At 40.9% G+C, this 12349-nt stretch overlaps 2 protein-coding genes across 2 annotated transcripts; one reads left to right on the top strand and one right to left on the bottom strand.

Annotated features, from left to right (window-relative positions):
• Positions 1-782: 782 nt before the first annotated feature.
• On the top strand, positions 783-4717 carry LOC311255814 (extracellular calcium-sensing receptor-like; the record flags this gene model as incomplete). The annotated part of the gene is made up of 8 exons (XM_084350464.1): positions 783-1015; positions 1133-1427; positions 1575-1661; positions 1908-2177; positions 2422-2628; positions 2718-2993; positions 3277-3504; positions 3602-4717. The coding sequence occupies 8 exons, from the start codon at positions 783-785 to the stop codon at positions 4715-4717; spliced, it is 2712 nt and encodes a 903-aa protein (XP_084206590.1).
• Positions 4718-6289: 1572 nt separating this feature from the next.
• LOC311256492 (extracellular calcium-sensing receptor-like) lies at positions 6290-11499 on the bottom strand (the record flags this gene model as incomplete). The annotated part of the gene is made up of 7 exons (XM_084351573.1): positions 11218-11499; positions 10826-11115; positions 10295-10590; positions 9790-9995; positions 9455-9676; positions 7270-7393; positions 6290-7194 (listed from the first exon to the last, which is right to left on the bottom strand). The coding sequence occupies exons 1-7, from the start codon at positions 11476-11478 to the stop codon at positions 6290-6292; spliced, it is 2304 nt and encodes a 767-aa protein (XP_084207699.1). The 5' UTR covers positions 11479-11499.
• Positions 11500-12349: the final 850 nt, after the last annotated feature.

Genomic DNA, 12349 nt, shown 5'->3' with positions numbered 1-12349 from the left:
CCATGGAGAATTTTAATGACATGATGAAAAGAATGTCCTGTGGAAAAATATTCTGTAACCCCAGTGATTTGCAATTACTATGTGGGATAACTTCCTCGGAAATTTAACAATTAAATTTTAGTTTCACATTTAATTTCTACTGTTGCATTCTCAGAATACTCAGAAATATTCAGACTCTTAAACCAAGTAGAAAATGAAGAGGAAATGTTAAGATATATATATATATATATATACACACATATATATTTATCAAAAATGTAAAAAATGGCTGCCACTCATTGCTAAATTAAAGACTATAAGAAAAAGGCTTAGTATACTGCTACCACCTACTGGTCATCATATAGTAAAGCTACTCGGTATGTTATGAAGTTGCCTCTGGCTGAATCACAGCTGTGCATTGTTGTATTAGTTGGTTTGCATAGTGTTATGTATACAATCCCATAATTTCCTCTCCATATTAGAATTGTTAAAAATACATGGGATTGTTCAGTCACTGACCTTTGTATTTTCTTCCCAACTAAATAAGATGTGCTTGACCCATTTGAAACATGGAAAAAAGCAAGTAGGAAGTGGACAAATCAATTCAACCCATTAATCTAATGCCTCATTGATTTTTACTATCAATTGGAGAATGTTTATTAGGTCATGCCTCTAAATCACCAAGAAAATTGGGTGGCGTAAAAGATTAAACAAACTGTGACGTAAATCAGGGAGGGGGTGCCCTAGTCCTGAATATAAAATTAAGTTCAAAAGGTTTAGAAAACAGATGTACGAGGGCAATCATGGTGCCTTTTGTTGACACGCACCTGTGTGTCTTGGTCCTGTTCTCATCCTCTGTCTTACTGCCTGTGTTTTCCTCTATTCCCACATTTTGTAAATTACAGACAAAATTCGATCTAAATGGTATGCGCAAGTCTGGTGATGTGGTCCTGGGTGGGCTGTTTGAGGTCCACTACACATCTATCTTCCCTGAGCTTTTGTTCACTTCAGAGCCACATCAGCCAAAGTGCCAAGGGTGAGTTTCACACACACTGAGCAGAAAAGTGTCCTGAAAAGTATATAGGGCAGGAAGGGAGTTTTTGTTTTCGAAATACTTTTTGTTAGTTGTTAATGCTGATATTTTGTGTGTTAGCTTTGACATTCTAGGGTTCAGGCATGCTAACACCATGGTCTTTGCTATTGAGGAGATAAACAGAAACTCCAACCTGCTACCTAATGTGACTCTGGGATACAATCTTTATGACAACTGTGCCACACTTGGCATTGCGTTTCGTGCTTCATTGTCACTGGTCAGTGGTCAAGAGGAGCAGTTTATTTCGGATGGCACCTGTGCAGGGAGTCCTCCAGTCTTGGGGATTGTGGGTGATTCATACTCAACTTTTACAATTGCCGTGTCAAGCGTGACAAGTTTATACAAATTGCCAGTTGTAAGTTTCTTACATTTTATCTTTTTCCACTTGCCAAAAGAGAGTGATTTTGATGTGCTCTATTTTCATAAAAAGTGCATATTTAGTTGTTTAAAGTTGGTCAAAAGGTTCAACAAACCTGCTCAAGGTGGTGACTGTGTTTCACAGGTGAGTTACTTCGCCACATGTCCCTGTCTGAGTGATCGGCAACGCTTTCCATCTTTTTTCAGAACCATCCCAAGTGATACTTTCCAGGTAATCTAAAGCAGCATAAAAAGAAATTGAAAATATGTTTAGCTGCATCATATACTACTACCCTGCAAGGAATGCAGCAGTGCAGTTCCGCTCACTCTCAAGTACAGTACAGTATATGTGCTTTACATGCCATTGGTTAAGCTATGTGGATTTGATGATGCACATGAATGTGAAGAATTGTTTTCAAGAGTTTAATACATACATTTTAGCATGCACATTAATTATTTTCATGCTCTATTCACTTAGGTGCGTGCTATGATTCAGATAATGAAGCGTTTTGGCTGGACTTGGGCAGGTCTGCTGGTCAGTGATGATGACTATGGACTCCACGCTGCCCGAACCTTCCAATTTGACCTGGCTCTGTCCGGTGGAGGATGTCTGGCCTACTCAGAGGTTTTACCCTGGGGAAATGACCCAGCTGAACTGAGGAGGATTGTGGATTTGATAAAAATATCCACAGCTCGTGTGATCATTGTGTTTGCACATGAGACTCACATGATTCACCTCATGGAGGAGGTAAGTAACTTTAAAGAAAGTGATAAAAGTGTTTATGTTCCTGGAATGATGGAATTATATCAGTTTCTATATTTGCAGAAGATGATTTGATATTATATGTAAATGTCATACTTACATTCATCATCTTCATCATCATCATCAGTATAAAAATACTGCTACCAACAGTCTAAATGACACATGTGTTGTATTCAATTGAGTGACACTGAAGTATGAACTAACATATTTAGTATAATGCAATGCACAGGTGGTGAGACAGAATGTGACAGGCCTGCAGTGGATGGCCAGTGAAGCTTGGACATCAGTTTCTGTCCTCCAGACCCCTGACCTCATGCCGTACCTGGCTGGCACACTGGGCATTGCCATCCGTCGAGGAGAAATACCAGGGCTCAGGGAATTCCTCTTACGAATACTTCCTGAACAAAACTACCACAGCGGCTATGGAAATAGCATTGTGATGGCCTTTTTCTTTATCTCATTGTCTGATCAGCAATGTTATGTCACATCATTGTCATTATTGTAACCATCATTTTCTTTCTTCAGGTGAGGCAGTTTTGGGAATACACATTTCAGTGTAGATACCCACCACCTCCAGCAGGTTGGGTGGAGGATGGGGGAGCATTATGCACTGGACAGGAAAATCTAGAGGATGCAGAGACTGAGTTGTTGGACGTTTCCGATCTCAGGCCAGAGTATAATGTGTACAAGGCTGTGTATGCCCTGGCCTATGCCCTTGATGACATGCTGCAGTGTGAGCCAGGGAGAGGGCCTTTCAGCGGGCACAGCTGTGGCAGTTTGCAAAAACTGGAGCCATGGCAGGTGTGATATCAGTTTACACTCCATCTGTTTATATTTTTAAACCCTGTTCTACATCATGCAGTGCCAACAAAGTGTTTTTGTTTTCAAAACAAAATGGTACAAATAGTTATTACTATATGACATCTATACACTTCCTAAAAGCATACCATCCCAGCATAATAGAAGGACACAACTGCTCCTAATTTGATTGGTATGACAAGAAAGAATTGAATACCAATCACTACACTTTTTTGACAGTCTGTTTCTACCATTTTTGTTTCTGTTTTGTCTCATCTATTTGTAGCTAGTACATTATTTGCAAAAGGTCAATTTCACCACATCATTTGGTGATCAAGTGTCATTTGATGACAATGGGGATGCCTTACCAATCTATGATGTCATGAACTGGCTGTGGCTCCATGATGGAAGATCTGAAGTTCAGAATGTGGGTGAGTTCAAGAGGTCGGCTTCCAAAGGTGAAGAACTCACAATTGATGAAGACAAAATCTTCTGGAACTTTGACTCAAAAAAGGTTATTTCTGATTTTTCAGATACAGTACCTCATGGATAACTCATTATGGCATTGTAAAGTAGTGTATAATAACAAATACTCATTTTTCTCTCTATAGCCTCTCCGGTCAGTGTGCAGCGAGAGCTGCCCTCCAGGTACCCGCATGGCCAGAAAGAAAGGGAAACCTGTGTGCTGTTTTGACTGCATCCCTTGTTCTGAGGGGATGATCAGTAATGAGACTGGTTGGTATTCAGCTTTAAAGATTCTAATTTGGAGATATAATACAAACATGTATCTCAATAACTCCCTTATTTTCACAGACTCCATGGAGTGCACCAGTTGTCCAGAGGACTTCTGGTCCAGCCCCCAGCGTGACCACTGCGTTCCTAAGAAAACAGAGTTTCTCTCCTACCATGAGCCTCTGGGTATCTGCTTAACAACAACATCATTGCTGGGGACATGTATTTGTGCTCTTGTTCTGAGTGTCTTCATCTGTTATCGCAGCACACCCATGGTACGTGCCAACAATTCAGAACTCAGTTTCCTGCTCCTAGCTTCACTCAAGCTTTGTTTCCTATGTTCACTGCTGTTTATCGGTCGTCCCCGACTGTGGACATGCCAGCTGAGACATGCAGCATTTGGGATCAGCTTTGTGCTTTGTGTCTCATGCATTCTGGTGAAAACCATGGTGGTTCTGGCTGTGTTCAAGGCCTCCAAGCCAGGAGGTGGAGCCAGCCTGAAGTGGTTTGGTGCAATGCAGCAGAGAGGAACAGTTATGGTTCTTACGTCTATTCAGGCAGCAATTTGCACTGCGTGGATTGTCTCTGCCTCGCCAGCTCCTTATAAAAACACTCAATACCACAATGACAAAATAGTTTATGAGTGTGTAGTTGGGTCCACAGTTGGCTTTGCTGTGTTACTGGGCTATATTGGCTCACTGGCTATCCTAAGCTTCTTGTTAGCATTTCTGGCTAGGAATCTTCCAGACAACTTTAATGAGGCCAAACTCATCACTTTCAGCATGCTGATCTTCTGTGCTGTGTGGGTGGCCTTTGTCCCTGCTTACGTCAACTCACCAGGCAAATATGCAGATGCAGTGGAGGTATTTGCCATCCTGGCCTCCAGTTTTGGCCTCTTAATGGCACTGTTTGGACCCAAATGTTTCATAATCCTGTTGAGACCAGAGAAAAACACAAAGAAGGCAATCATGGGTCGAGGCACCACAAAGTCATAAAACATCACTTACTTTAATGCAGCACTGATTTGCTCATGAGCACATATTTAAATGCAACCACACTTATGAGAAGACATGAAACAAAACACCTCAGGTATCCCATTGACCTTAGTGAGATTAACTACACCAAATGTCTGAAAATGTTGATTAACTTTTTATTTTTTATTATCTTGGCATGATCTTTTTATAACTGATTAAAAAACAGCCATGTAAAAAAAGAACCACAACACTCAAATAAATCACCTCCTTCTCTTGAGAATGAACTGCATCAATGTTTTGCACCATGAACAGCCTGTTCCAGTACCATTCGGGATTAAATATATATAGAATATAAAGCATTTCTGCATTAAAATCTCTGAAAACGACTACAGCTTTTGTTATAGAGAAATCCTATTTTTATTCAAGGTAAGGGTGCGTTTCACCTGTCACTATAACTTCTGGGGGAAACATGTTTGTCTCTGCTTCAGTCACCTCAAAAAGATTTTCATCAGCAATGTTTTTTGTTTAACAAACAAGACAGCAACTCTATGATCCTTTGATACTTCAGAACGTCATCAAACTCTATCTTTTGTTTTCATTGTTTTTATTGAGGGAATTACATACTGTGTGTTTAACATAACTCTATGTCTGTGTATTGGGAACTATTGATATTTACTGTACATTTATTATTAAATGTTCCCTATCAGACTGTTTTCATGTTCATGATGTAAAATATTGACATGAATAATAATTGAAAAATGTGAAAGTAAAAATAGCTAAAATTGAGATTACATCATGATGACTCAAGCTCCTTACTGTATGGATACAGGGTCACATGTTGCTGGCTCCCTTTCATGTTGGCCTGCCATCATACTGATAATTTCTCTGTAAATGAGATTGAAGCCTTGAACCTTAAAACCTACTTTTATGGCATTTAAATGTCAGTGTCCAGATTGTAATAATTAGATAGCTATGCTATAGCAGAGCACACACTAGTGGAATGGAGTATCAATCTTTTAGTCTACATCCCATCACAATCAAAGTTTAATGAGTGTCATTATATATTGTTTCATGCTGGAAAGTAAACATGACTTCTACAATTGCTACATACTTTTAAATAATTTGTTGGTGGCATGGCAGGACAGATGTTTAAACAGTTTATGGCAATATGTTTTTTGGTAGTAGAACCAGCTTATCTTTAGACTACACTGTTTGTAAAATGTTTTTACTGATCTCATGATTCTTGATCACACTTGGGTCCATTGCACCATTTGGTGCTTATTGTTTTCGGTCAAAAAGAAATTTTCAAATTCAAATGATTTTATCAAAATGTTGAGAGAATTCAGTACTGCACATTTTTGTTATGAATTTTGACTTTATTTATCAACTTAATATTTAATATTTTTTAAGCACATTATGAAAAATACTTGTAAAATAAGACAGTAACTATTATATTTAAATTTTATTCACAAAATAAGGGTTAAAGAAGCAAAGATTTAAAAGTAAAAAACATTGCGAGTGTAAATATTACAATAACGTAGGTGGAGTATTTGTTAAATGTGCCATCTTAACTTAGTCCAACCTTCAGATGTCTTACGATTGATTTTTATTCATTAAATGTTTCTTGGTGTTCTTCTCCGGCTTGAACAATATGATGTAACACTTTGGAGCAAATATACACAGTATTAGTCCAAAACTGGAGGCCAGAATGGCAAATATTTCCACAGCCACAGTAAATTTCCCAGGAGAGCTGACATACGCTGGGATAAAGGTGATCCAGACTGCACAGAATATCAGCATGCTGAAGGTGATCAGCTTGGCTTCATTAAAATTATCAGGTAATTTCCGGGCTAGGACAGCTAACACAAAGCAAAAGACAGCCAGTAGGCCTATGTACCCAAGTACAACCCAGAACCCAATAGCTGATCCTAATGCACACTCCAGGATGACTCTTTCCTTGTATAAAGTTAGGTTTTTCATTGGAAAGGGGGGGCTAAGACCCAACCAAATGATACATATTAAAACTTGAATGAATGTGAAAGACACTACAGTCATCCTTTGCTGTAGGGGACCAAACCATTTCATGACATTACTACCTGGGAGTGTAGCTTTGAAGGCCATTAGCACTACTATAGTTTTCCCAAGGACGCAAGAGATGCAGAGGACGAAGGTGATCCCAAACGCTGTGTGGCGCAACATGCAGGACCAATCAGAGGGTGCTCCAATGAAAGTCAATGAACATAAGAAACATAGAGTTAGGGAGAAGAGCAGCAAGAAGCTCAGCTCAGAGTTGTTGGCCCTGACAATTGGGGATGTCCTGTGATGAAAGAACACAGCCGCTGTTATGATGGCAAGACAGGCACCACCAACTGAGAATGCAGCCAGGATGATTCCTAGGACCTCGTCAAAGGAAAGAAACTCTACAGGCTTGGGGAAACAAGTGTCTCTCTCTGCATTAGGCCAGAACTCCTTGGGGCAAGGGAAACAATCAGGGGAGTCTGAAACAATAAATCAAAATAGGCTTTTAGCAGACATATATTTGATGTTTTAAATATGCATTAGAAAATAAATACCTGTAGCATTGCTAATCTCTCCCTCAGGACATGGTAAACAATCATAACAGCAGATGGGTTTTCCTTTTTGCAGCACTTTACGAGTTCCTGGAGGACAGCTGTCACTGCACACTGACACAGGCACCTGGTACATAGATACAAACAATCTCACACATCGTCAGATGTGCGATGAGGCTCTAAGGGAATAGCAAAGATGTTAAAATTTTTCAAGCCTGTCTTCAAAAATCATCTTCTAAATTTACAGTTTGAATACAAATTTCCTATTCCTATCACAAGCTTTTTGCCCTCTACTTGACTCTATGGGTATTGCCATAACCTCTCCAATCACACACGTATTTGCCCACATTAAATTTGCAAGTGCGTACCTAGCCAATGAGGGATTGGCTACCAAATATCTGTTGTACAGTATACCAGGCCATGTGTATACTGTCAGCCATTTTTTCCCTCAGCAACAGCAAAGTTGGCTCACTGAATTTCTTTTCTCCTATGACGCTGTTGCCGCTTTAGGAAGTTCTTCTTTGCCCATTGTACCTCACCCACATCACCATTGCTGACCCATATCATCATATCAGCTTCGAGTATCTGAGAAGGGACCACATGGAGGAAGGTGTCCCATCAGCTGCCTCTGCTGAGATGATGCCAGTTCCTCTGTTTGCAGAGGATGACAAGATCTTCAGCACTCAGAACATCAGCGACTGGCAGTAATCCAATGCTACCTTCTGTCCGCAAGACTTCCTGAAAGTGATGACACATCATGATGGAGTGAATTGGGCTGTCTCTGCTTCCACCACTCCCATGAAGCCAGCAAACTGGCTCCATCAAGGTTCTTCTGGCCTGGCTCGCAAGACCCAGGCCAACTTCAGGGGAAGGGCATCTTTGGCTCCATCTTGTCTGTCACTTAGCATGCCCCAAATGGCTGGAAGAATGGCTGAAAAGAAGGCACAGCTGAGCCATCAGCCGTCAATGCCACTCCATCTCATCAGAGAAGAGACAAGATGTAATGTTGCAACACACAGCTGTACAGCAGAGTGGCCACAGTGTCAACTTTTGCAGTCACTCAAAGCATCCTGGAAAAAGTACCACAGGACCACCCACCTACTGACCTGTCCGGGAGAGCTCACACCATTGCTGAAGGGTTTCTTGAAGGAGTCATGCACAGAGCACCGACAAGACCCCTTGAGAGCCATCAGCGCCAAAGTGACGTCCTGATGGCAAGGGCCGTGCATACAGCCCACATTCAGCCTATACCCTTGCCTCCTCTCCCAGAGTAAAGTTAGATGGCCGGCATATATATGCCACTGTGTGCAGTAATGATGATTACATAATGGCGCTGTAACTGTTGATGAGCATTATGTCAATATGTCATTATGTCTTCACTAAAGCAGTCTTGGTTATAAGAACCTAACCTATAGCCAATCAGGGTCAGCGGGCTGTGTCTGATGAGGACTCCACCTGCTGCATCCAAAGAGTCCAGTAGAGTGCTGAGCCTTTGTGAGATGGAACGAAGGTTTACATATGATAGCCTGATATTCTGTAAGCACAGGAGGAGCCCTCTACCATCACTCACATTACCCACAATGTATAGAGGAGATGAGTGAAGGGGCTGCTACATGCATGGCGCCCAACGAGCATCAACAACACAAACACAAACACGTGAGTGAGCAGCAACAGCGCAGCTGCCACACACTAAACAAGCATCCTGTGTGGCCAGCCTATAACACGCACATACTGTATATGCCCACTGAAAATTTGCCTGTGCACAGCAAGTCAGGGCTTTGCCCCAAGTATGTATCTCACAGTATCTAAGGCAGCACGCCTGCTGTGTGGCATCCAACAGACCCTCCAGCAATTGTTGCTGGAACACCAGGGTGCATGTAGCAGCCCCTTCACTCATCTCCTCTATACATTGTGTGTAATGTGAGTGATAAAAATAATTTCCCCTTGCGGGATTACAATGAATTTAATTAACCTTATGTTGATCCCTCTACCCTGGCAAAATGAAATTGTATTTGGAATATATTATAAACATTCTAAAACTAGGAAGACACCTACTTGATTTTTTAACTCCTTCTGCTGAACTGTTTTACAATAACAATTACAGCAGCAAAAACCTTGTTGAGTGCACACATATCATTCACTTTAAGATCACAAATTTAAAAGTTCAATTATTTCATATACTACTTACCTGTGTGCCACCCTCGACCCAGGTGAGGTTCCTGTTGATAAGGAACTCCTGGCCCACCAGGAATGATGCATCATAGCGCCCTACTGTCACCAACTCATTGCTGCCACTCTCACTTTTTTGCCAATTAACCAGCTCATATGTAGCCACAGGATCCCCGTTGGCATCAAATGACACATCATAACCATTTTTGGAAAAATTTAATTTCTTCAGTTGAGTGAGAACCTGTGTGGGTGCATTCAATTAAAATAATGATAGAGTGAAAATAAATAATTAACAAAAGGTATATTTTAGCAAAAAACAGGAATTAACATGTTCACTTAATTACTTTTACTGACCTGTTTGGACTCTATCCTGGCGTATTTGTCACAATGAGTTGAAGAATTTGTGTCCTGACACACTGCATTATGAATGGCATGTGCTATTGCATAAACAGCCTTATATACCATGTTAGTGATTCGTAGCTGAGATATGTCGGTGTACGGGTCTTGGAGCATTTGTATGTCTTCAGTTCCATCACACACACGCTTGTTCATGGTTGGACCTGAAAACATGAAACAAATATGTATTCTGGAAACATTATCAGTGCAGTACTGTACAGCTACATTCTAATAATTTACATTCTTCTGTTGAGTACTTAAATGTTGGTGCTGTGAAATCCCTGCAGCCGAGTTCAAACAAAATCTTCAACAAAACAGCAGAAGGCCTAAACTTGACCTGACATCATCTAATAAGATCATTTACAGAGATACACCGTATGTCCACCACATTGTTCATTCAATCATTTTAATTCCTTCAATAAAAATCTAGGGGTTGACTTTAAAGAAGCTGCTTCTTTCTTACCTTTTCCCAGCCTGCAGTTGAATGCATCCTCCCAGAACTCAGTGAGCACTGGAGAAGCAGCCACTTTAGTGGGTGACAGATCCAGCAAGAATTCTCTCAGACCTGGGATGACAGATTGCTGAATGCCAAATCCAACGGCTCCAGCACAGATGCTAAAGCTCAGCATGTCTGGGTTAGTTACCCAGGCCTCACTGCCTATCCACTGGCGAGGTGGAGAAGGCTTGCGTGACAACTCCTTGAGCAGGATCCTCATGTCTCCTGAGGCTGCAAATGCCACAACAACCATAGCAGTCGACCTGGGGAGACATTATAGTGCATTATATAATCAATACAAGCACCAAATAAACAATCATTAACACAAACATGAAATTATCCTTTTAAATAAGTATAAAGATACACTTACACATGATAACAGTTTTTAAAGAATATCATTAACGAATATGGGAGAAATTAACATGCTTTATATTTTTTTCTTTATATATTTTTTTTATTGTGAGCACAAGATACAAATTCAATCAGTTATTTAGGAACCTGCGGATAACGTCAGCTACTCTCTGGATCCTGCTACGTGGGTGTGTCCGGTAGAAAGATTCAGAGTATTCCACACAGATCCCCTCCTTCTGTGCTGCATCCAGGAAAGAGGCCATGCCATTATTGCCATAGTCCGAATCTGAACGGACAGCACCTATCCAAGTCCAGCCAAAGTGTTTCACCAGCTTGGCCAGTGCATCAGCCTGAAACTGGTCACTGGGGATTGTTCTGAAGAAACTCGGGTACTGCTGCTTATCAGACAGGCATGCACAAGTGGCGAAGTGGCTCACCTAAGGCAGTACAACAGTGTGATTGTTTAATGGCGCAGACATAAAAAATAAGCATTGGCCCATATTTAACACATAAAGTTTGCCAGAATTAAAAATATTTACCTGAGGAATGTTAAAGGACCCGATGATGCGTGCCATGCTGATTGATGGCGTGGACCCGGACTCACCAACAATAGCCATCACCATACCGGATTGCAAGCAGTTGTTGCCTGTGGAAAACACCGGTTCCAGCCCATTTGAAAGCTGGAATGCCACATGCATTGTCAGAGGCACTGAGGCGCACGAGTCATGGATCTGATAACCAATTTTGATGCCTGGCAGCAGCTCTGTGCTGTTGTTAATCTCCTCAATGGCGAAGACCATTGCACGTGAGAAGCGCAGTTCACGAGACTCAATTCTGCACACACAAAATCTTATCACTGTTTAAATTTACACGATTTACGATTGCAAAAGAAAATACACAATAAAGAAGAACTTCAATTCAGAGTTATGGATGATAATTCATAGCTGCACTGCTGTATTCATAGGAATTTGAATAATACATGGAAAAACATTAGTCATTTCAGTTTAAAGTCTTAATTTGCTTAAACCCTATGAATATTCATACACACTTTGTGAAGCATATATTTTCAGTAAAGAAAGACACTATGATGTGACTATATTAATTGTAAATTACATGGCCAAATACTCATTTGGCATCCAATGTAACAAAAAAGAGTAACATTGCACAAAATGTTTGCACAATTGTAAGCACATCATACAAATCAAAATGTTTCTATCCCTTCACAGTCTAACATCCACTTATCCAACACTTGTTCCTCTTACTAACCTCCCTGTGCACTTTAGTGGCTCAGGCTTGGTGGTGTAGTTATTTTTGACTGTGCGCATGTAGGTGTGTATGGAGAAAACACCCCCGATAGCATAGTCACCATCCATTGAGAATGCAGGTAGACGAGTGGTACCCTGGAGTTTACATTTCACAGATAAGGCCTCAGTGCTGACCCTAGCACCAGTCCTTTCCTCTGTAAGCTCAACCCTTTGTTTCAGAGCTAAGTTCAGCTCACACAGACTCAGAGACAGGATCAGGCCAATAAAGAGAGCGGATACCTTCATCCCTCAAGTGTCTGTATGTAGACCACCTGTATGTGTGTTTTCACTGGTTTATATAGATTATCAGACAAGAGAGTCCCTCCTTCTCCTGTACATCAGCCTATTATTGATCAGAAGGAAGATG

The sequence above is a fragment of the Pagrus pagrus genome (genome assembly GCF_965226575.1).
Source record: "Pagrus pagrus genome assembly, chromosome: 4".
In the NCBI taxonomy this organism is placed as follows: Eukaryota; Metazoa; Chordata; class Actinopteri; order Spariformes; family Sparidae; genus Pagrus; species Pagrus pagrus.
This window is presented reverse-complemented; position numbering and strand designations above follow the sequence as displayed.